Source organism: Stomoxys calcitrans, chromosome 1 (genome assembly GCF_963082655.1).
Source record: "Stomoxys calcitrans chromosome 1, idStoCalc2.1, whole genome shotgun sequence".
Lineage (NCBI taxonomy): Eukaryota > Metazoa > Arthropoda > Insecta > Diptera > Muscidae > Stomoxys > Stomoxys calcitrans.
Window position 1 is genome coordinate 10,969,440 of NC_081552.1, and position 27,042 is coordinate 10,996,481.

The window sequence follows — 27,042 nt, forward strand, 5'->3', positions numbered from 1 at the left end:
ATTGGCTGGCTAGCGAAGTAAGATGAGGTTTTCATTTATGCGGTTAAATAAATGAGGTTCTCTGGTGTTTGTAGACACATTGCAAGTGTGGCAAAATAGAAAAAACACCAACACTAAGAAGTAAACGTATTACCACAATGACTAATGATCTTTGGTCTGTTTTACATTTCAATTATGAACATTATTGTAAAATATTTACCCAAAGGTAGGTTTATTGCCCTTATAACCCTTGAAATAAACCATGACAAGGCATATTGAATGAGTTGCCAACTTTTGAAGAAATTGTAACAAGAAAAAGGGCATTAAGTTCAAGGTCGAGCCCGAGGGCCCCACCCACTGACCACGTCCCTGATGGCAGCCATATGTTAATATGGTCCGATATGGACCGTATCAAGTTTGAATATCAGGGCCCATAGCGCTACTTCCTATTTCATATTTCATCGAAATCGGACAAAAAATGCGGCTTTTACGGGCTATAAATCCTAAATCGCCAGACCCGTCTATATGGCAGCTACATCCAAATATAGTCTGATTTGACCCATTCAAGAATTTAACGTATAAAAGAAATACGATTCTGTACAAAATTTCAACTCAATTTTTAAAGACTGCAGCGTGATTAGAACTGACGGATGGACAGACACACGTACATCGTTAAATCATCTTAGATTTTTATAACGACAAAAAAATATATATTGTCTGGGGTCGGAAATGAATATATCGATGTGTTTCAAACGGAATGACTACCCTATGGTGGTGGGTATAAAATTTTTTAAATTTCTAATTAATTTTTTAATTAATCCCATCAAAAATTATTGATCTTTTTTGTAAGTTCCAATTAATTTCCATATTTGATACATAGATGTTTTCCTCTTGGAACATGAACTTGAGGTGCGTTGTTTGGGTAAAGGTCTGTGGGCACCCATTTACAATAAAAAACTCCCCGCGGGGGTTCTCCAAAAAATGTCGCGTGTCGACTAGGGGTGCACTATAGATTTGTTGCTGTTGTCATAGCAGTGACGCGGCAGCCCTTGGCCGATGAAAGGCTCCAACGTGTTAAAACGGCCAGAGGAACCGGCAAAATGTGGGACGTATAGATCTCCTTCCCTTTATGTTGTAGGGGACCAAAAAAGCTTTTACTTTCATTTATAATTGAAAAATTTTTAAGATTCGATTAAAAAATGATTAAAGCAATTAATTTTCAAATTGAAAATTTATCAATTACGATTGTGTTTGTGACTGAAAAATTTTCAATTACGATTGTATTTTGTGATTGAAAAAGTTCTCAAATTAATTTTTTAATTGAAAATGGCAAAATTTTATTCACGAATGTAATGGAAAAGGAAACCTATTCAATTAAAAATTGATTGAATCAATTATGTTATTAATGGAAAAATAATTTATTTTCAATTTACAATTTTCTTCTGTGCAATATCTCGTCTTGTTTTTGGGGATATCGACTTAAATTTCTTTTTGCAATTATGACCGAGACCTGCTTAGTTTTTTGCAAATTACAAAGGCATGTGCCGCAAAAAGTGTTTACATCTGAATATTCAGTTAAAAGCCATACAGTTTGGAAGTCAAAAAATGGAAATTGTACTAAAAAAGTGCCAATGTAGAAACTATCTTTGCCCTAAATGGGATTGTTTCGGGCAGAATTTATATTTTGTTTTTTAGAGACACTTTTATCTGTAAAAATTAAAATGGTCTGACAAACAGGCAGATAGAAGGAAATAGCCAAATGGAAAAGTATTCACATCGACTCTGAACCACTTTCCGATTTGATCTAGCTATGTTTGTTTGTCTCCCTGTCCATGTAAAATTGTAACCAACGTACAGATTTCAAATTTAATCCGCTAAATTTGAAAATGTGTACAGTTTCTTTTTTGGCCTAGAGACGGAGCGTATTGAAGTAAGAGGAAATCAGTTTGATTGCTTATCTGAACATGTATAATCGGCACCGCCCGTCTTATGCCTTTTCTTACGTGTTTGCTACTTACGAAAGATAGTGTCGAACTTTGTCAAGAGATGCTATTTTAAAAAAAAATCGTTTATTTTGCCGTAGGATCCCAGAAAAAATTGGTTTTACGCAAACTAAAGCATATTTTTAGGGATGTGGTTAAATGCAATCTGCAGGTAAAATAATAAGAAAAATTAACAAATGATTTACTGGTGCATACAAAGCAAAATATACCTTATTAGATGTGATTGGAGCAATATTTCTTTAATAAAAATCCTATGCATAATTAAATTTGTTAGGGTTTCCTAACATGGAAAAATTCAGTCAAAATATAGCAACAGCTCAAATTTTAATATATTTTTAAAAAAATTTATTAGAAATGCTAACATATTACCCAAAATTGTCATATCAAGAATCTTTCATATTGTGAGAATAATCTTATATCCTCTTAGTTCTTAAGAATGTTTCATTTTCAAATATATTTTGATTAAGTTTTGTAATGGTTTATTAGTTTCCTTAACAACCCGTGGAGCAGCTGTTTACTTTTGCAAACATCCTTAGAAAACTCTTCGGTCCCACAGCAATGATCCTTAAGATTTGATAGTTGCGTTCAATGGGCTTGTTGAACATTTTTATTTAGGTCAAACCAGGCTAGGTGCTACGACCCAGACAAAAAGGGAATGCCGCAATGTCAAAATGCTATAGTTTCAAATATGTGTGAGTCCTGAGAAACCTGGGGTCTTTTAGATTAGGGCAATTAAACATAAAACCCAAACTTGAAATTTCTTCATAGACTTGACGACGACACGACACAAAGGACATATGCTGCTGCCCTTAATTTAATGAACATTATAAACGTAATTAATTATAACACTTTTTGGCTCTTATTAAAGTTGGCCATGTCCCCTCAAAGGCAAGGGGCCTATAACTATTATGCCTAAATATCAAATGTCATTTAGGAGTTTACGGGCTCAAAAGCAGACAGGCGGTGGTTGGCTGGCAGAAAAACGCTTTGAAGTTACAAGAAATGAATGGCATGCAACAGCTTGCAAAATGTTATGAATTTTTATTTCTATTTGGGAAGGGGTTTTGTTGCGTGTGGGTATGTGTGCCAGAGTCTGTGTTTTTTAATGTCTCATTTAGCCGTGTGACAGTGGCAATGGAAGGCAGCAGGCTGGCTGGCAGGCACTTTTTGTGTAATTTAATTATTTTAATGAAATCATCAAAAACGGTTACAAATGCCTGCGTAGGTTGTTGCTGTAATGTTGTAGTCGTCGTCATTGTCGTCATCATACCGTAATCGTTGCTGTCCTTGCTATCCCAAAATTCTGCTCTGACTTGAGCGCACGCCTGGCCACCGTAGTATAAGTCATATTTTTATTATGAGGTTATAAAACCAAATTTGTTTTTATTATGACACAACACCCACTCTGTGAGAAAAAGAGAGAGAGATAGGGGGCGCTAGAATACATAACATACAGCAAACAAAACAAAAACATCATTAGAGATACTAATTTCTGTAACTTTATTTTTATGAGACAATCTTTTTATTGCCGTTTGTAATTTTTGTACATTTCCGGCGAATTTTGGTATACTTTTCTCTCTCTCTCGCATTCATAAATTTTCCCAAAACACCAATGTTTAAGGTTAAACAGACTAAAAGTATGCTTGTTCCATAATTTGCTTAAGGCATCTTGAAGGTTTGCTTTAATTTTAAAAATTAATTAATTTTATAAATTAATTAATATTAGAAATTATATTAAAAATTGATATATTACGATTTAAAAAAAGTGGCTGGAATTGCGCTGCCTCAAGCAGATTTTTCTTTTGCTTTTATACCCTCCACCATAGGAGGAGGGGTCTCAGACGAAATATTCGTCTGAGACCCCATAAAGTATATATATTCTTGATCGTCGCGACATTTTATGTCGATCTAGCCATGTCCGTCCGTCTGTCCGTCCGTCCGTCTGTCTGTCAAAAGCACGCTAACTTCCGAAGGAGTAAAGCAAGGCGCTTGAAATTTTGCACAAAAAATTCCTATTAGTGTAGGTAGGTTGGTATTGTAAATGGGCCATATTGGACCCGATCTTGGGTCTTGACGTCTTGAGCCTCTAGAGTGCGCAATTTTGTGTTTTGTTATGACATCCAACAACTGTGCCAAGTATGGTTCAAATTGGTCTATAAACTGATGTAGCTGTCATATAAACCGATCTTGGGTCTTAATTTCTTGAGCCTCTAGAGTGCGCAATTCTTATCCGATTGGATTGAAATTTTGCACGACGTGTTTCGTTATGAAATCCAACATCTGTGCCAAGTATGGTTCAAATCGGTTCATACCCTGATATAGCTGCCATATAAACCAATCTTGTGCCTTGACTTCTTGAGCCTTTAGAGTACGCAATTCATATCCGATTGGATTGAAATTTTGCACGACGTGTTTTGTTATGACATCCAACAACTGTGCCAAGTATGGTTCAAATTGGTCCATAACCTGATATAGCTGTCATATTAACCGATCTTGGGTCGTGACTTCTTGAGCCTCTAGAGTACGCAAATTTTATCCGATTTGAATGAAATTTTGCACAACGTGTTTTGTTATGATATCCAACAACTGTGCCAAGTATGGTTCAAATTGGTTTATAACCTGATATAGCTGTCATATTAACCGATCTTGGGTCTTGACTTCTTGAGCCTCTAGAGTGCGCAATTCTTATCCGATTGGAATGAAATTTTGCACGACGTGTTTTGTTATGATATCCAACAACTGTGCCAAGTATGGTTCAAATCGGTTCATAACATGAGCTGCTATATAAACCGATCTGGGATCTTAACTCCTTGAGCCTCTAGAGGTCGCAATTATTATCCGATTTGCCTGAAATTTTGTACGACGGATCCTCTCATGACCATTAACATACGTGTTTAATATGGTCTGAATCGGTCTATAGCCCTATTCAGCTCCCATATAAATAGATCTCTCTATTTTACTTCTTGAGCCTCCAAATGGCGCAATTCTTATTCGAATTGGCTGAGATACCGGCCGAAGTATTGGAAAGAGTATGCCAAAATTGGACAAAGCGGATGGACCATTTGAGGCGCGATCGAGGTCGACATTTGCATGAAATAATCTTCAAACATTAAATTATATGGACCGTACTATCGATTCAAATAAAGATTTCATGCATTTTTCTGACCTTTGTGGGTGTGTTTTTTTTCTAACTATTTCGATGTGTTGCAAACGATATGATTAAATTAATATATCCCCCATCTAATGGTGGTGAGTACAAAAAATCCATTTGCTTGCATAAACAAACATTTTTATGTTTAGGAACAAATGTTTAGCATTCATTTGTTAAAAACCTTCGTTCAAATATAAATATTTTTGTCCACCACTGCGCCGTTTAGACTCAGCTATAAAAAGACAGCCCTTGTCACTGAGCTCAAACTTGAATCGAATAGCACTCATTGATATGAGAGAAGTTTGCTCCTGTTCCTTAGTGGAATGTTCATGGGCTATTTATTGGATAAATACCTAAGAAATTCCTTTTTTGGGTATTTATTTGGGTGTTTGTAATTTTGCAGATATCTTGAGTAAAAATACATTTTGCTAACAATTTTCGTATTCTTTGTATATAAACCTGATCTTCTGATCTCATAAAATCGGATTTTAGCTATATATAGCCGCTATATAGACCGATCTCCAGACTTAAAGTTTTGAGGCAATAAATTGGTCAATTTTCATCCGATTTTTAGCACCGTGAGTTCCGGTAAGCCCCTACGCATTTCTATGAAGTGTGGTTCTAATCGGACTATATTTGGATATAGCTACCCTATAGGCCGACCGCCCGATATACGATATTGGGGCCATAAAACATCCATTTATTACCCGACTTCGGTGATATTTGGCACAATATGTTCTGGTAGACCCCTACCCATTCCTGGCAAATGCGGTCCAGATCTGACCATATTTGGATATAGCTGCCTTGTATACCGATCTCCTTCTATTTCGATGAAATTTGGCACAGCGGGTTTTGTTGAATATCGTCCAGATCAGACAGTAGTAAGATTTGGAAGACCCTTACACATTATTGGCAAATGTGTTGCAGATATGAACATATTTCAAGATAGCCCCATGTTCAGCCGTTAAAGGCATGATATATTTTATCCATTAATCAATCATTAACAACTATATCCACCCATGAATTAATGTATTTTATAACCTGAAGAATTGCAATTGTAAAATCGATACGATAATTCTGAATTAAGTTTCATCCAAATCGTAGCTGTATCCAAATATGGTTCGATCTGGACGATGTTCGGCACAAAGGTGTAGAGGTCTATCGAAACGTCTATCAAAACGCAGTTTCAAATTTCATCAAAATCGGATGAAAAATGCTCCTTTTATGGGTCAAATACTCTATATCATGAAATCGGTCTATATGGCAGTTATATCCAAATATGGTCCGATCTAGACGATATTCAACAAAAGGGATAAGAGGTGTACCAAAACTCGCAGTGCCAAATTTCATCGCAATAGAATGAAAAATGCTCCTATTATAGGCCCATTACACTGTATCGGGAGATCGGTCTATATGGCAGCTATATCCAAATATGGTCAGATTTGGACCACATTTGACGGGAATGGGTAGGGGTCTGCCAGAACACACTGTGCCAAATTTCTTCGGATTCGGATTATAAAGGGTGATTTTTTTGAGGTTAGGATTTTCATGCATTAGTATTTGACAGATCACGTGGGATTTCAGACATGGTGTCAAAGAGAAAGATGCTCAGTATGCTTTGACATTTCATCATGAATAGACTTACTAACGAGCAACGCTTGCAAATCATTGAATTTTATTACCAAAATCAGTGTTCGGTTCGAAATGTGTTCATTCACCGTAACGTTGCGTCCAACAGCATCTTTGAAAAAATACGGTCCAACGATTCCACCAGCGTACAAACCACACCAAACAGTGCATTTTTCGGGATGCATGGGCAGTTCTTGAACGGCTTCTGGTTGCTCTTCACTCCAAATGCGGCAATTTTGCTTATTTACGTAGCCATTCAACCAGAAATGAGCCTCATCGCTGAACAAAATTTGTCAAAATTTGAACACATTTCGAACCGAACACTGATTTTGGTAATAAAATTCAATGATTTGCAAGCGTTGCTCGTTAGTAAGTCTATTCATGATGAAATGTCAAAGCATACTGAGCATCTTTCTCTTTGACACCATGTCTGAAATCAAACGTGATCTGTCAAATACTAATGCATGAAAATCCTAACCTCAAAAAAATCACCCTTTAAATGGATCTTTTATGGCCTCAATACCCTATATCGGGGAATCGGGTTGTCGGTCTATAGGGCAGCTATATCTAAATATAGTCCGATCTGAATCACACTTCACAGAAATGCGTAGGCATCTACCAGAACGCACTGTGCCAAATTTCATCGAAGTCGGATGGAAAATGACAAATTTATTGCCTCAAGCCTTTAAATTTTGATATCGGTCTATATAGCGGCTATCTATAACTAAAATTCGATTTTATGAGATCAGAAGGTCAGGTTTATTTACAAAGAATACGATATCATCAGAAAATGTATGCAAAATATTTTTATACCCAAGATATCTGCAAAGTTATAAATAAAAGAGCTTTTGGGTATAAAAGGGTAAATACTCGGGTATTCACCCAATTAACCAGGTAAATACCTTTTTGGCTCGTGGATGGATGGATCAAGATGGATCCTTGAGGAACTCCCTGAATAGTATGCTTTGGTGTGGAGATACAATTCCTTATCACAACAGACTGGATCCGACCTCGTAGATATTTAGATATGAGTTTGATTGCAGTATTTGAGAAGTTGAAAAAAGATTCAAGGCTTCTGCATACTACCCCGTGGTCATCCCAATCAAATACTTCTGAGTGTTCTAGTAAAATTGGAATAATTTTGGCACATTTTCAACAACTAGGGTATTGGCTCGTTGTCAGAATTGGATAAAAAATATGCTTTACAAATGACAATATGTTATTTTTTAATACTTTTAACCAACTTTGGGTGTATGGTATCTAGTCCCACTGAATCCGACTTTACATATACACAATATTTTGCTACATCACTGGTTTGGACACATGCAAATTCGAATGTGAAAATGTATTAGAAATGGAGATCGCTGGATTATAATCAATGATGAACGTTCTTAGAAAGGCTTTTTATACCCACCACCGAAGGATGGGGGTATATTCATTTTGTCATTCCGTTTGCAACACATCGAAATATCCATTTCCGACCCTATAAAGTATATATATTCTTGATCAGCGTAAAAATTTAAGACGATCTAGGCATGTCCGTCCGTCTGTCCGTCTGTCTGTTGAAATCACGCTACAGTCTTTAAAAATTGAGATATTGAGCTGAAATATTGCACAGATTCTTTTTTTGTCCATAAGCAGGTTAAGTTCGAAGATGGGCTATATCGGACTATATCTTCATATAGCCCCCATATAGACCGATCCGCCGATTTAGGGTCTTAGGCCCATAAAAGCCACATTTATTATCCGATTTCGCTGAAATTCGGGACAGTGAGTTTTGTTAGGCCCTTCGACATCCTTCGTCAATTTGGCTCAGATCGGTTCAGATTTGGATATAGCTGCCATATAGACCGACCCTCCGATTTAGGGTCTAAGGGCCATAAAAGCCACATCTTTTATCCGATTCCACTGAAATTCGGGACAGTATGTTGTGTTAGACCCTTCGACATCCTTTGTCAATTTGGCACAGATCGGTTCAGATTTGGATATAGCTGCCATATAGACCGATCCTCCGATTTATGGTCTAAGGCCCATAAAAGCCACATTTATTACCCGATTTTACTGAAATTTAGGACAGTGAGTTTTGTTAGGCCCTTCGACATCCTTCGTCAATTTGGCTGAGATCGGTTCAGATTTGGATATAGCTGCCATATAGACCGACCCTCCGATTTAGGGTGTAAGGGCCATAAAAGCCACATCTTTTATCCGATTCTACTGAAATTCGGGACAGTGAGTTGTGTTAGGCCCTTCGACATCCTTTGTCAATTTGGCCCAGATCGGTTTAGATTTGGATATAGCTGCCATATAGACCGATCCTCCGATTTATGGTGTTAGGCCCATAAAAGTCACATTTATTACCCGATTTTGCTGAAATTTGGGACAGTGAGTGTAGTTAGGCCCCTCGACATCTTTCTTCAATTTGGCCCAGATCGGTTCAGATTTGGATATAGCTGCTATATAGACCGATTTCTTGATTTAAGGTTTTGGGCCCATAAAATGCTCATTTATTGTCCATGTCGCCGAAATTTGGGACAGTGAGTTAAGTTAAGCTCCTTGACATACATCTGCAATATCGCACAGATCGGTCCAAATTTAGATATAGCTGCCATATAGACCGATATCTAGGTTTTAGGGCCATAAAGACGCATTTATTGTCCGATGTCGCTGAAATTTGAGACAATGAGTTTAGTTAGGCTCTTCGACGTCCTTCTTCAATTTTGCCCAGATCGATCCAGATTTGAATATAGCTGCCATGTAGACCGATCTCTCGATTTAAAGTCTTTGCCCCATAAAAAGCGCATTTATAATCCAATTTCACTGAAATTTTACATAGTAACTAACGTTAGGCTTTTCAACATCCGTGTCGTATATGGTTCAGATCGGTTAATTTTTAGATATAGCTACTGTACTTATTAGAATTTGGTCCAAATCGGAACATGTTTTGATATAACTGATATGGGTCATAAGGTATGAAATTTTCACCGAATTTTGATGAAAGGTGGTTTACATATATACCCGAGGTGGTGGGTATCCAAAGTTCGGCCCGGCCGAACTTAACGCCTTTTTACTTGTTAATTTTGTCGGGATTAACAATTATTATTGGTGGAGTTTCGACGCCGATTTTTATTTACCGAATAGTTTTCCATTTCTTTTTATACCCTCCACCATAAGATGGGGGGTATACTAATTTCGTCATTCTGTTTGTAACTACTCGAAATATTCGTCTGAGACCCCATAAAGTATATATATTCTTGATCGTCGTAACATTTTATGTCGATCTAGCCATGTCCGTCCGTCTGTCCGTCCGTCCGTCCGTCCGTCCGTCCGTCCGTCCGTCCGTCCGTCTGTCTGTCGAAAGCACGCTAACTTCCGAAGGAGTAAAGCTAGCCGCTTGAAATTTTGCACAAATACTTCTTATTAGTGTAGGTCGGTTGGTATTGTAAATGGGCCATATCGGTCCATGTTTTGATATAGCTGCCATATAAACCGATCTTGGGTCTTGACTTCTTGAGCCTCTAGAGTGCGCAATTCTTATCCGATTGGGATGAAATTTTGCACGCCGTGTTTTGCTATGATATCCAACAACTGTGCCAAGTATGGTTCAAATCGGTCCATGTTTTGATATAGCTGTCATATAAACCGATCTTGGGTCTTGACTTCTTGAGCCTCTAGCGTGCGCAATTCTTATCCGATCAGAATGAAATTTTGCACGACGTGTTTTGTTATTATATCCAACAACAGTGCCAAGTATGGTTCAAATCGGTCCATAACCTGATATAGCTGCCATATAAACCGATCTTGGGTCTTGACTTCTTGAGCCTCTAAGGTGCGCAATTCTTATCTGATTGAAATGAAATTTTGCACGACGTGTTTTGTTATCATATCAAACAACTGTACTAAGTATGGTTCAAATCGGTCCATAACCTGATATAGCTGCCATATAAACCGATCTTGGGTCTTGACTTCTTGAGCCTCTAGAGGACGCAATTCTTATCCGATTGGAATGGAATTTCGCACGACGTGTTTTCTTATTTTATCCAACAACAGTGCCAAGTATGGTTTAAATCGGTTCATAACCTGATATTGCTGCCATATTAACCGATCTTGGGTCTTGACTTCTTGAGCCTCTAGAGGGCACAATTCTTATCCGATTTGAATGAATTTTTGCACGAAGTATTTCGTTATAATATTCAACAACTGTGCCAAGTATGGTTCAAATCGGCCCATAACCTGATATAGCTGTCATATAAACAGATCTGGGGATTTGACTTCTTGAGCTTCTAGAGGGCGCAATTCCTATCCGATTTGGCTGAAATTTTGCATGACGTATTTTTATACCCTCCACCATAAGATGGGGGGTATACTAATTTCGTCATTCTGTTTGTAACTACTCGAAATATTCGTCTGAGACCCCATAAAGTATATATATTCTTGATCGTCGTAACATTTTATGTCGATCTAGCCATGTCCGTCCGTCTGTCCGTCCGTCCGTCCGTCCGTCCGTCCGTCCGTCCGTCCGTCCGTCTGTCGAAAGCACGCTAACTTCCGAAGGAGTAAAGCTAGCCGCTTGAAATTTTGCACAAATACTTCTTATTAGTGTAGGTCGGTTGGTATTGTAAATGGGCCATATCGGTCCATGTTTTGATATAGCTGCCATATAAACCGATCTTGGGTCTTGACTTCTTGAGCCTCTAGAGTGCGCAATTCTTATCCGATTGGGATCAAATTTTGCACGACGTGTTTTGCTATGATATCCAACAACTGTGCCAAGTATGGTTCAAATCGGTCCATGTTTTGATATAGCTGTCATATAAACCGATCTTGGGTCTTGACTTCTTGAGCCTCTAGCGTGCGCAATTCTTATCCGATCAGAATGAAATTTTGCACGACGTGTTTTGTTATTATATCCAACAACTGTGCCAAGTATGGTTCAAATCGGTCCATAATCTGATATAGCTGCCATATAAACCGATCTTGGGTCTTGACTTCTTGAGCCTCTAGAGTGCGCAATTCTTATCTGATTGAAATGAAATTTTGCACGACGTGTTTTGTTATCATATCAAACAACTGTACTAAGTATGGTTCAAATCGGTCCATAACCTGATATAGCTGCCATATAAACCGATCTTGGGTCTTGACTTCTTGAGCCTCTAGAGGACGCAATTCTTATCCGATTGGAATGGAATTTCGCACGACGTGTTTTCTTATTTTATCCAACAACAGTGCCAAGTATGGTTTAAATCGGTTCATAACCTGATATTGCTGCCATATTAACCGATCTTGGGTCTTGACTTCTTGAGCCTCTAGTTTTTTTTACTTTCAACAACTGTGTCAAATAAGGTTCAAATCGGTTCATAACATGATATAGCTGCTATATAAACCGATCTGGGATCTTGACTTCTTGACCCCTAGAGGTCGCAATTATTATCCGATATACCTGAAATTTTGTACGACGGATCCTCCATGACCATCAACAAACGTGTTTATTATGGTCTGAATCGGTCTATAGCCCGATACAGATCCCATATAAATCGCTCTCTCTATTTTACTTCGTGAGCCCCAATGGGCGCAATTTTATATGAATTGGCTGAAATTTTACACAGGTCTCCAACATATAATTTAATTTTGGTCCGAACCGGACCATATCTTGATATCGTTTTAATAGCAGAGCAACTCTTTTCTTATATCCTTTTTTGCCTAAGAAGAGATGCCCTTCATGGTGGAGGGTATATAAGATTCGGCCCGGCCGAACTTAGCACGCTTTTACTTGTTTGAATTGAAAACATCTCGAAATCTATTGGCGTAGTAGACTCTTTTACACCACTGTATCACTCCGGTCACCTCAGACCTTAGTGAAACGAAATTCTTCATGCAAGTGAGGCGTTTAAAACATTTTACATCTTTTAAAACCAATATCTCCTTTACTTATCAATTCATGTATTACAGAGTTAAGCCAAGAATTATTTCGTCTATTTCTCGCACGGTTTGTTGGGGAACGACACAATTTCGAACATATCGTATTTTATTGTTTAAGAATTCAAGTTGGTCATTAACTAACACGATGACGAAAATTTCGTTCCAATTTATTTCGTAAAACTCTGTTCGTAAATTATAATATATTGTTGGTTCTTATTCTTATTCTTATTATAATTATTTTTAAAATTATAATATATTGTTGGTTCTTACTCTAGTGGTGGTTCAGCATCATCAGTCAAGAAAATGAGTTCAGTTCGTAGAGCTGATCGTAAAGTAAAGCTTTTCAGTATTTCCGATAGGGAAAATATCTAGGAGACTATTTGTAGTTGTAGTGAAATGGGTAGGGGTGCTTGTTTTGACTCATTGCAGTCCTATTGCATTAAATTAGTTCATGGGAGTAGTTTCTCGCAGAATTTTCGTATTCAGATCACCGCCAAATAAAGGATGATTTTTAAGAGATAAAGGAAAGTTAAAAAAAAGTATTATTCTGAAAAATGGACAAAATTTTTATGTGAATTAATAGTACGGTCCATATAATTTAATGTTTGAAGATCAAATGCAAACATGCAAATGTTGATCGTGAGTGCTCCTCAAATGGTCCATCCGCTTAGTCCAATTTTGGCATACTCTTTCCAACATTTCGGCCGGTATCTCACGAATTAATGCTTCAAAGCTGACTTCCAATGCGTCAATTGAAGTGGGTTTGTTTGTATAGACATGAGCTTTAACATAGTCCCACAAAAAACAGTCTAAAGGCGTCAATAAGTCCATTGTTACGCGTGCTGTGTGGCATGCGGCACGGTCTTGTTCAAACCACGTGTCATGCAAGTCAAGCTCTTGCATTTTGGGCAATAAAAAAATTGGATATCATCTCACGGTAGCGGTAACCATTCACAGTTACGTTACGATTGGCATCATCTTTGCTGAAGTACGGTCCAATGATGCCACCAGCTCATAAACCGCACCAAACTGTGACTTTTTCTAGATGAATTGGTAGCTATTGCAATGCTTCTGGCTGATCTTCACTCCAAAATCGACAATTCTGCTTATTTACGTAACCATTGAGCCAAAAAAGAGCTTCGTCGTAAAATGCAAGAAGCGCACCATGAACTTTCTTAACAGATCACGAATTTTGATAATAAAATTCAATAATTTCAAGTGTTGTTGGTTTGTAAGGCGATTCATGGTTAAATTATAGACCAAATTGAAAATGTTTGACAGTGAAAAAACACGAAACGTGCGTGAACTGTTTGAACCAGTGTTGCCAAAAAGATAATAGCTACAAAATCACCCTTCACAATATTATCATATTTCAATGAAAATCAAGTAACATAGCTATAATTGAATCGTACAGTTTTTTTGTAGCCATCTAGCCATTCCATTTGTAACACTTCAAAACATGCGACCGTTTAAAGTAAATATATTTTTGGTTGTCTTTAATTCTAAATGGGTGGAGAGAATAAAGATATCCACTTGAAATTTTGCATAGATTCTTCTTGTAGTTCGTTGGGGATTGCTAATGGGTAATATTGGCTAAGATTCGGATATATGTAGCTCCCACATAATGTAGCTCCCCGTGTAATTTTTCCAACAACCGTTCCACGAACGGACCAAATTGGTCTATGTTCTGATATCGGACATGAAATATATACCGATCTCCCGTGGAAGCCGCTAAAGTTAACGAATTGGCTTAATTATTGCACGTAGTGATTTGTTACGATTTCAGCAACCATGCCCAGTACTGTCCAAATCGGTCTATAACCTGATATAGCTTCCATATAAACCAATCACCCGATGTGAGATCCTGAGCCCCTGGAAGGTACAGTTGTTATTCGATTTGGCTTAAATTTTGTACATAGTGTTCTGCTAAGACTTCTAGCATGCGTGATAAGTACGGTCCAATGCGATGTACAACGTGATATAGCTCCCATATAAACCGATCTCATGATTAGTCTTCTACGTCCTCAAGAAGCATCAATTTGTGGCTTATTTGGCAGAAATTTTGAATGTTTAGTACATATGTGTCCTTCAACTAAGTCGTATTTTGTAAATTTTTAGTAGAATCCATGGTTATAAGTTCCAAAGATTTGTTTTGACATATTTTTGTTCTTACACATCCACTCACACATCCAATAACAAGCCGACAAACTTTAGGGCACTGCCCATAGGCACGCTTGAAATTTCGCACTTGCTCTCAAGAGTAATCTATATCCGTCTATCTGAATATAAATATAAAACTTTATGAAGCGTTTACGCTTAAAACATCGCTCGTCATCATTATCATAAAAATATCAAACTATAGTTATGGGAGTTTTGATAATAATCAAACTGTAGTCGCTTTCGCTCATTTCTATTTATGAGAAAATTAGTTATTCCTATAATTAATAGCTAATATAAATATACATAAATTATATATCTAAAAAAACCTACTAAGAAATGTTAAGAATGATGGCATGTTTCATTGGATATGTCGTGGACAACTAACCATTTACATCAATGTTGTATTTATGTCTTAAATATCACCATTGAATCATCTATAAATGATACAATTCATATTTATTAACAAACATAAAATAGAGTAATAAATTGTAGTGGATTTTAAATAACGTTTTGTTTAACGAAAGATTTCCTGGTTCTTCACCCAAATTAAATGTCACTTATATTGGTATGGTAGAATGGTATGGCCTATTGCAACTGATGACTAAGTTATGTCCATTTATCGTATTATTAGTAAAATTTAGAATTCAATGTAATTAAAAAAAAGTTGAAGCCTTCTCGGTAATAAATGTTTTATAAAAATACGAAATAACAATTTCTCTATATGTGACTACTGGTTATTGCCTTCATTAGGGTATTTCTCAGATTTTTCAAAATAATTTAATTGGTCGTTGGCTTTTGATTCAATATCTTTGGGAATTATTATTATTTTTATTCATCGTACATTTCATATTACCATTAATCATACGCTTGGTAAAGCATTCACAAAACTTAACAGTAATGTTGTTGTTGTATCAGTGTGTTGTGTTCTATCTTTCGTCTTATTGATTCTGTTGAGTATCCAGATCCAGGAACTCCGCGACTAAGATAGAGTGCGTCTACAGGGATCTGGGTCTGAGTCGAGTGGGTCTGGCTGGGCAGTTAAACAGATGACGTGTGGTCCCCGGTCACAATTGGGTCATATATCTTGCACGTCGGCATCAATCCTTGCTCTGCAGGAGTTGAAGAGACTGAATCAGCTTCATCGTTCGTGAGCCAGAACTCTGGTTAGCCAATTTCTTTAGGTGCTATGGGAGACAGTCGTTCTCCAAGGACCACATTCACCCGGCAGCTATTCAACGCATCTGCTACCGTGTCGGTATAAATGTTGTCAAGACTTGCTTGATATTGAGGTTTACTCTTGTAGCACTGAATCTCGCGCTCTGCCTTAAGGCTTCTGGGCGGTGGATACCTATCCACAAGATAATGATTTGGATGGTCTCTGCGTTTCTAGTCTCCAATACCTTTCATTTGATACCCATATTGTGCCTATCAATTCACTTTGGGTTTGGGGGGCATTTTTGGTGCAAGGGGGAGGGTCAGCCACCATCCCATATCTAAAAATCATGTAAACTATGTTCCGTTTTGTTGATTCTACGGAACAAACAAACAAACCGAGTCTCATATAGTCATGATGGGTCATATGCCAATTTGGAGCGTTTTTGGAGGGTGGGAAGACCCCCTACAATTCGATCAGATTTTGTATACCAGATTCTACTCCCTGCTTATGATCTCAACTATAAGTACTACTAACAACAGGCAGTTCAACAGGTAGGCCGGTCAGACGGACGGACATAGCTTTTCACGATGGTGCAGATGAGATAGAGTAACCCAATTATCGAAACGCGTCCACCAGTGGGGTGACATGTGTCTTGCCTTGTCTGAGGAACTGGCAATTTCTTTTCTTCAAGAAACATTTAACAATCTCTTCTTTGGGTGTTGTATTCGCTTGGTCATTAAGCTCGACTTAAAAAAAATTAAACAATTTTTTTTTTTTTTAATTTTACTTTACTAATCAAAGACTTCCTCGAAGCCAGTTGACTCTTGAAAAACTGCTAGACCTATATCTACCACACTGCAAGAGATATCCCCATACATGATGCATTTTTTTAAAAGGAATTTGAAAATCGGACCACAAATATGTTTTTCACAGCTCGAACAAAATTTGAGGAGTCAATTGTTTTTTAGTTTTAATCTTTTGGTTTTTGGGCTATAGCACCCCCTAGGAAAAAAGTCTAGCTGCGCCAATGTCTGCGACCCATTAAAGTATATATATATTCTTTATTGTTGACCTAGCCATTTCCGTCCGTCCCTCTGTTTGTCGAAATCAAAATATCAGTCAAACAAATAAGGATATCTGCTTGAAATTTTGCTCAGATATACAGGGTGGCTGATGAAAGCCGCTACCAAAAAAAAATGTAATAACTTTTTTTCTATTTAATAATAATAATTTAATAATTAATTTAATTAATTAATTAATTAATTTAATTAATAATAATTTAATAATTAATTTAATAATTTAATTTAACATGAATAAAAGAAAAATGTATTCCATACACCGAAAAAAAAATGTAGCAATATTCATCATTGTAGCAATATTCATCAGCCACCCTGTATGTTATTGATGTTGTTGTGAATAGCAAATGGGCCATATAGGTTCAGATTTGGATGTAGCCCCTATATAAACCGATCCCATGATTTACCAACTTAAGTACTTAGAAGCCACAATTGCCCCCAAACACCTGGCCCCAAAATAAGTTATCAAATTCGTTTTCTAATCTCCAATAACTCTCATTTGAGCCAGATATTGGCATGGTCGAAAATTTTTTTTTCCCTTTGGGGGTGTTTTGGGAAAGGGGTGAAGCCCCAAATACATGTTCCTACTTTTGGATATCAAAATCGTATTCTACTCCCAAATACCTTTATTTGAGCCCCATATTGGGATGGTCACTAAAAATTGCTGTTCGTGGGGTATTTTGGGAAAGGGGTAGACCCCAAGAAAATTGGTCCCGAAAATGGGTATCAATTCTTGCTCTACATCCACATGGTCGATAAAAATGCCCGATTTAGGGGTGTTTTGGGGATTAGGGTGGTCCCCCAAACACTAAGCCTCATATATTCTCATATATCTATATATCATTTATTTAAACCCCATATTGCCATTGCCCTCTAAATTGGATATCAAATTCATTTTCTAATCTCATTTAAACTCCTTATTGCAAAAGTCAGCAAATATGTCCGGTTTGCTGTATTGGCCCTAAAAACTATAAATATTTAGTTCCACTCTCTTTAAGACCTAAATTGTTTTGGTGAGCAAATACGTCCTATTTGGGGGTTGTTATGGTGGTGGAACGTCCGCTGACAGTTGTCCCCCAATGTTGATCAGATAAGTGGTCTACTCCCAAATACCTTTAATTTGAGCCCCATATTTTCATAGTAGGTAAACATGACCGGCGGGGGGGGTGTTTAGAGGGATGGGCAGCCACTCAGTGAGTTGGCCTATTTGAGCCTCATATTGCAATAGTCAGTAAATACTTTCTAGTTCCTAGTTGTGGGGGTGGGGTGGTGCTTTACTCCCATAAACCTTTCATTTGAGCCCTATATTGATATGGTCGAAAATTTGGCCCCTTTGGGGGATGTTTTTGGGGATAAGCGGCCCCCCAAACACTTGGTCCCATACTTGGATATCAGATTCGAATTCCACACTCAAATACCTTTTATTTAAGCCCCATATTACCATGGTCAGTAAATAAGTCCTGTTTGGGGGGTGTTTTGGGGAAGGGGTGGAACCCCAGAAACTTTGTCCCACATTTGGATATCAGCTTCGTATTCTACTCGTATATACCTTTCATTTGAGTCCCATATTGCTATGGTCGGTAAATATATCCGATTTAGGGGTGTTTTGGGGTGGTCCCCCTAGCACTTGATCCGACAATTGGATATCAGATACGTTTTATTATCTTAAATACCTTTCATTTGAGTCCCATATTGTCGTGATTGGTCTAAATATATGTTTGGTAGGTTTTAGGGTGGGGCGGCCCCCCTAGGTACCTCATCCGAAATTTGGATACCAAATTTTTATTTTTTGGGTACTATATGAGAGCACACAAAATTTCGCTTAAATTGCACCACCCATCTCCGGGTTCTGGCGTTTCTGAAAATTAGGATAGGGGGGAGGGTCCGCCCCCCAATCAGATATCAAAAAATGTAGTACCCTATTTTCACCACGGTGTCATTATGCACCATCTGTGAAAATTTCAAGAAAATCGGTTCAGCCGTTTTTGAGTCTATAAGGAACACACAAACATACAAACAAACGCAAATTAATTTTTATATATAAGATAGAAGTTATATATTAGTTAAAATAAATCATACGCTATTATGACCAATAGATATTTTTCTAAATAGATTTCCTCAATTGCTTTATTATTCCCCTTTCAAACTTTGCATCTAAATCTACATTAAAATATCATTCTGTAATCTAAGGTGAAAATGAGTGAAATATTGGTAACCTTAAAAAACGAGACGAAATGCCATATTTCAAAACATAATACCCACTTAAATAACAATCTAAAGTAGATTTGTACTTCCCAAGAAGCCAATATTTATGGTGGCCTAACCAATTCTTTATGATCTACCCAAACAGACACAGTTGAATAAATAAAACAAGCTATTCCTTAAAAAAATAAAACACAAGTAGACACTTTGGAAAAAATATTCTCTCAGCCTGGTTTGCTGTCTGGGTATAGGTTTCAAGATTATTATGCATACATATCAAAATATTATCCCTGTTTAAATTTAGCACAAAAAACAATCCAACAAGACAAAAAAATGGTAGAGTGAGAGCGAAGAAAACAAAACAGAGTAACAAATAAACAAAGCAAAAAAAACTTTCTTTACAAAAATATGCAAAACAGTCTCTGGGATAATAATAACAACAGAACAAACACACACAAACACATGTAACGAATATTTGACTCCTTTGGGTTTTATACTATTCAAAGGAAATCCTTCCACTTTACTTCACTATACCTCGCTCACTTAATGCCCCATCCTAACTTTGTGTTGGCCTTTATCTCGTAGCGTGTTTTTTTTTTACTTGGTAGCGGGACAACAGATACATTTATAATGAAGAACCGCTAAATCCAGCAAAATAAAGGTATGCAAGACAACCTTATGCTTTTAGCTTTGGAGATAAAAAAATGAATATATCCGGTTTTGGTTAAAGGTTAACATCCTTTCCGTTAGGGGAAACCCAAATAAAAAGTGCTTAGGAAACAAGTTGGTTAGAAAACAAAATACAACAACAAAGACAAATACTTTCTTACACTTTGGGAAATTCTGTTGGAGTAAAGGGCGAGACAGAAAGAGGGAGCGAGAGAGAGAGAGAGCGGAAAGATGGCAAACGCCATTTGAAAACGTGTAGAAAATAAACATACGCTTGCTACGCTTTTATTTATTCGGAAATTTTTAATATTTGTTTTCTTCTTTTCTGTTGCTTTTTTTGAATTGTGAAGGAATATCAAAATCATATTTTTTCATTTTTCGTTTTGTTTATTTTCAGATCAAGTCATCACCGAAAAAGAGGGACAAACCGTTGTCGTGCCATGTCCGGTGAACAAAGACAAATGCGGTGAATTACATTCACTGAATTGGTTTAAGGGTGACAACCGCATAGCGGCCATGCTCTTGGATGATAGTAATGTAACAAGTGTGGCGGAGGGATTTGAAGACAGGTATGTATTCAAACTATGGGTAGAGAATAAATTAAAAAAAAAAAAATTGTCTTCAATTCGGTTGCTTCAAACTTGTACATCCACCACCAAGGATGTTCCGCAAAACATATTTTGCTGCCAAATCAGGGCTTAAACTAGTGTTATGATATATTATTCGAATTCGCTTTTATTTTTAGAGATGAGAAAAATCTCAATCTTTCCTCCTCTCAACGAGTCGGATTGGGTGATAGGTCAATATAAGAGCTATATCTTCAAGTTGACCCAAATATACCATACTCGCAGAGATGAATGGATGCACACAAAGAAAAACCATGCACAAACAACAAGATATCTATGGTATAAAATCAAAGCATTTTCAGAGGTCTTTATAACAATTTTATTTCTTGCTAAATTTTAATTTTATTCTAATTATGTTAGTCATTCACACCAAAGGCCTAAAAACCTATAACCCTTACATCCTTTCTACTCAAAACAATGGAACGTATTGTAGAACACCCTGCGAACTGCTCAAGGAGAAACAGCACAGCAAAGGAAAGTCGGTGGAGACTGCCCTGCACGAGGTTGTGCATAAAATATAAGAATCTTTCGATGCCAAGACTTATACATTGGCGGAATGCACTGACATCGAGGGGGCTTTTGCAATGTGCGGATCGACACTATGATCCAATCCTTAGACACTATGATCCAATCCTTAGACCTCCTTTGGGTGACCACCATAAATAACCTATTGCGCATGCTGACTGACGAGGGATTTGAAACCGTCTGCTACGCAGGCGATGGTATAATACTTCTAAGGGGTAAGGATCAGAAATAGGTTTGCTGAAGGTTTCAGATCGGTCTATATTCAGATATAGCTGCCATATAGACCTATCTGTCGAGTTGAGTTGTTATAGAAGAGGATGGTTATTTTATCAATGGTGGTGGGTATTAAAAATTCGGCACGGCCGAACTTAATTCGTTTTTACTTGTTTAGACTCTTTCTGATTTGATGTGCCGACGAAGTACATTCTGGAGAGTAGAGCGTCAGGTTTCCCCTCATGCTAGAGTAAGTTCGTTAAAGTCGTCACCGAAATTTCTAAATTGTAAGACCGAAAGAGAAACAAGGGTGGATGTGGTTTTTGGATTTTTTGGAGCTTAATTATTCTGAAAGATTTAACCATTCTTATTATAATTAATGAGGACAAAAACGTGGCCTTTGGTCCGGGTGTCTAGGGTGGTTTGAATTCTTATAAGTCGGCCAATTGTGAGATTTATCTGAATATCTATGGGATTGGGGGATAGATCATATCATTGATATTCTACAATAGTTTTCAGTAGCCTACCAAGAGGTAGGCCAAATATTACTTAATTCTTTGAAGAGGATGTTATTTACGGACGTAAACTACGGTTGGGGGCGGGTAGGTACTCTGGATAGAGACCGATGCCACAACACTACACTTCATTATGTAGTCCAACAAGGATACGGGAAGATTATACTGCAGAAGACTTTAATAAGCGTTCATAGCAGGGAAATGACAGGATTTTTTCGGAGAGAGAAATTTAGTTGCGAGGTTACATGCATTTATTTGAACACTTTGAGGGATGGGTTAAAAGCCTGCAATTAGGGTCCAGCTACAGGAAATTTTCCAAGACTAAGGGACTTGGTTGTATTTTTTTTTCGATAGAGAAACATGGTCAGGAGGTTTCCCGCGGTATATATGAACGGATCCATTATGGGAACCTGGTGCTCCCCGATTCAACAAAAGACTCCATTAAAGAACAGGAGCAAACTTCTCACATATCTATGAGTGCTGTCCGATTCAAGTTTAAGCTTTAAGCGTTTATTTTAAGTTTTGAGTTTTGATGAATTCAGGTGACTATAGTAGAATTTTCCGGCGAACATATTTTTACCCACCACCGTAGGATAGGGGGTATATTCATTTAGTCATTCCGTTTGCAACACAGCGAAATATCAATTTGCGACCCAACAAAGACTATTTAACGATGTCCGTGTGTCTGTCCATCCGTCTCATGTAATCACACTACAGCCTTTAAAAAGTGAGATATTGAGCTGAAATTTGGCACAGATACGTCTTTTTGATGCACGCTGTTTAAGCTCTTGAAACGGGCCAAATCGGACCATATTTGGATATAGCTGCTATATAGACCGATCTGACGATAAAGGGTCTAATGCAAATATATGCTTGAATTTTTATCCGATTTCGTTGAAATTTGAAACATTAAGTAGTTTAAAGCCACCCGCTATCTGACCCAAATATGGTAAAGATCGGACTGTATTTAGATATAGCTGCCATATAGACCGTTATGTCGATTAAGTGTCTAAAGCTCATAAAAGCTTTATTTATTACCCGATTTTGTTGAAATTTGAAATACAAAATTCAACAGTGACCAATATTTATTAGACTCAATGTCCGTGACGAATTTGGGCGCATAAGTATTCACTTTTCACAGGATCGTGACGAAAGAGGGTTTACATGTATATCCGAGGTGGTGGGTATCCAAAGTTCGGCCTGGCCGAAATTAATGCCTTTTTACTTGTTTAGAATATTTTGGTATTCTAATATCCCATTTTTAGGAGTTTTTAGCCCCTTTTCTAAATGAGGTGCGACATTTTTTTTTTGTACCCTCCACAATAGGATGAGGGTATACTAACTGCGCTATTCTGTTTGTAACATCTCGAAATATTGATCTAAGACCCCATAAATTATATATTCTTGACTTTTGTGACGTTTTAGGTCGATCTAGCCATGTCCGTCCGTCTGTCTGTCTGTTTGTGGAAAGCACGCTAACTTTCGAAGGAGTAAAGCTAGAAAAAACTTTCGAAGGAGTAAAGCTAGAAAAGTAAAGCTTGACATTTTGCACAAATACTTCCTATTAGTGTAGGTGGGTTGGGATTGTAAATGGGCCATATCGGTCCATATTTAGATAGCTCCCATATATACCGATCTCCAGATTCTTCTTCTTGAGCCTCTAGATTATGCAATTCTCATTTTGCTGAAATATTGTAAAGGGTGATTTTTTTGAGGTTAGGATTTTCATGCATTAGTATTTGACAGATCACGTGGGATTTCAGACATGGTGTCAAAGAGAAAGATGCTCAGTATGCTTTGACATTTCATCATGAATAGACTTACTAACGAGCAACGCTTGCAAATCATTGAATTTTATTACCAAAATCAGTGTTCGGTTCGAAATGTGTTCATTCACCGTAACGTTGCGTCCAACAGCATCTTTGAAAAAATACGGTCCAATGATTCCACCAGCGTACAAACCACACCAAACAGTGCATTTTTCGGGATGCATGGGCAGTTCTTGAACAGCTTCTGATTGCTCTTCACTCCAAATGCGGCAATTTTGCTTATTTACGTAGCCATTCAACCAGAAATGAGCCTCATCGCTGAACAAAATTTGTCAAAATTTGAACACATTTCGAACCGAACACTGATTTTGGTAATAAAATTCAATGATTTGCAAGCGTTGCTCGTTAGTAAGTCTATTCATGATGAAATGTCAAAGCATACTGAGCATCTTTCTCTTTGACACCATGTCTGAAATCCCACGTGATCTGTCAAATACTAATGCATGAAAATCCTAACCTCAAAAAAATCACCCCTTACAATGACTTCTCCAACGACCTCCAACTTACGTGTCAAGTATGATTCAAATCGGCCTAAAACCTGGTATAGCTCCCATATAAACCGACCTCCCGATTTGACTTCTTGTGCCTCTAGAGAGTGCATTTCTTTTCGGATTTGGCTTAAATTTTGTACTGTGGTGTCTTCTATGACATTTAATATATGTACCAAGTATGGTTCGAATCGGTCTTAAACCTGATTTAGCTCTCATATAAACCGATCTTCTGATGTAACCTCTTGAGCCGCTAGAGCACGTAAATCTTATCAGATTTTGATGAAATTATTCACAGTTACTGTATCTATGCCCTCTTACAAACGTACCAAATATGAATCGGTCCAAAACCTGGTATATGTAAACCGATCTCCCGAATTTTACTTCTTGAGCCTCTAGAGGACGTAATTCTTACCCGATTTAGCCGAATTGGCCTTAATCGATCCATAACCTAATATAGCTCCCATGCAAACCGGTCTCCCCATATTACTTCTTAAGTCCCTCTAGGGCGCAATTCTTATCAGATTTGGTTGAAATTGTATACAATGGTACCTGCTATTGTCTCCTATAAAGAGATATCTGGCAAAGAACTTGACAAATGCGGTCCGGGCGAACTTAGCACGCTTTTACTCGTTTTAATATAACACAATATATACAAATGGGGCAAGTATGGGCAGCTGAAATTCCCCTTTTTTGATTTAAGTCACTTCATTGAAGAACACTGAAAAAGAATTAGGGTGATCCAAGTCGGTCCTCTTTAGATCCACTCTGGTACATGGCAAGGTAGCGCACAAAAATCGCCAGCATTAGGAGGGGTTAACCACCGCTGAACATTTTTTTTCCGATGTTATTGCCATTTGAACCCAGGCGTTCAGCTTCAAAGGCGGACATGCTATGCTATATTCAAGGCAACTCTGGCGAAAGATGTTTACATTTGTATGATCCCGTCAATATTTTGACGAGTTACAACCGAAATGTCGAAGTTAGTATAGCATCCACCCTAAAGGGTAATTTCTTAAAAACTATATGAAAGTTAAAAAAAAAATAAAATTCAGAAAAATTAATGAAATCTTAATTTCTCACATATCAATGAGTGCAGTCAATTTTGGCATACTCTTTCCAACATTTAGGCCGGTATCTCACGAATAAATACTTTAATACTGTCTTCCAATGCGTCAGTTGAAGCGGTCTAGACATGAGCCTTAACATAGCCTACAAAAAATAGTCTAAGATTCCGAACGCGAAATTTTCGAAAAATGTTCACCGAACTCGCCTTTCAATAAGTCCATTGTTACGCGTGTTGTATAGCATGTGGCACCGTCTTGTTGAAAACACATGTCATGCAAGCCAAGCTCTTGTATTTTGGGCATAAAAAAAATATGATCTCACGGCTCACCATTCACAGTTACGGTACGGTTCGCTTCATCTCTGAGGAAATACGGTCCAATGATGCCACCAGCCCATAATCCGCACGAAATTGGGTCTTTTTTTGGATGCATTGGTAGCAACTACAATGCTTCTGGCTGATCTTCACTCCAAAATCGATAACTCTACTTATTTACTTACCCATTGAACCAAAAATAATCTTCGTCGCTCAATGGAAGAAGCGCACGGTGAACTTTCTTAACAGAGCACACATTTTGATAATAATTTGCAAGTGTTGTTCGTTTGTAAGACGATTCATGGTAAATTATGGACCAAACTAAAGATGTTTGACTGTGGAACAAACACGAAGCATGTTTAAACCAGTGTTGCCAAAAAGAAAATAGTAAAATAGATAATAATAAAATCACTCTTTACATGAATGGTATGCTAATGCTAATTTGCTAATTTTGCCCATGAACATTCCTCTAAGGAACAGGGGCAAACTTCTCACATATCAATGAGCGCAGTCCGATTCAAATTTAAGTTCAATGATAAGGGGCTTCCTTTTTATAGCCGAGTCGGAACGGAAAACCAACGCTGAATTTTTTTTTCTGATGGCCTCGCCAGGATTTAAACCCAGGCGATTAGCGTCGTAGGCAGACATGCTAACCTCTGCGCTACGGTGGATGGTAAAAAGTTTAAAATTTGGACATAAACACGCACTGAGTAACATCGGGCAGACTTCTTGCGTACCTATTTGTGTTTTTCGATCAACGACATGGGTCCCGTTTAAACCGAGTCCGAACGACTTGTTGCCTAAAGACACATCTTTCTGTCGAAAGGTTCAGCGTCATATCTCGGGCGTCACGTTGGCTCCCGAAATATTGATTACACTCCCATATCAGTTGAACTTCCAATTTATATCTTTGAAAACTTGTAGTGACGATTTGTTATTACTTCCTGCATCCACACACTGTCGTTTCAATTTCCTGAATACACCGAGGAGCAATTATTATCCAATTTGAATGGAATTTCGAATCATGAGTTCTATTATGACTACCAACAAGCACGATATGTGAGTATTTGAACATCTACAGAGAGCAGTTGTTCTTTGAATTAGATGCCATTTTTAACATATGTTCTAACTTCTAACAAAAGTGAAAAGTGTGAATTCTTAGAGGATAAAATCGTAGGAAGAGCACGTCGAACGCGGTACAGTTGGAGGGTATAAAAGTTTAAGCTCAGTCGAAGATTCTCCAATATAAAATCTTTATTTATTATTTGTTTATATAAATGTCACCCTTAATTTTCTGTTTTTTTTTTTCTCCTTACTTCATTTCAGAGTCTCCGTTGAACAAAATCCTTTTAGATTAATTATAAGAAATTTAGAAATTGCAGACCAGGACATTTATTTATGTGATACAACATATTTTATACCAATTGAAACATGTGATAACTTCAATGGCCATCGTGTTGAGCTGAAAGTTTTAGGTAAGTTCACCAACTAAATTCTACAATCAATGGACACAAGTCCTTGTAA

At 37.5% G+C, this 27,042-nt stretch overlaps 1 protein-coding gene across 11 annotated transcripts in view; it reads left to right on the forward strand.

Moving 5' to 3' along the window:
* The window catches only part of LOC106090474 (hemicentin-1), a 1,337,150-nt gene that overhangs the window by 1,168,830 nt on the left and 141,278 nt on the right, over positions 1-27,042 (forward strand). For all 11 annotated transcript variants that reach the window (XM_059367960.1, XM_059367994.1, XM_059368012.1 and 8 more), the window contains 2 exons: positions 20,339-20,510; positions 26,845-26,993. In XM_059367960.1, coding sequence (XP_059223943.1) covers positions 20,339-20,510; positions 26,845-26,993 — 321 coding nt within the window. The remainder of the gene's footprint in view (positions 1-20,338; positions 20,511-26,844; positions 26,994-27,042) is intronic.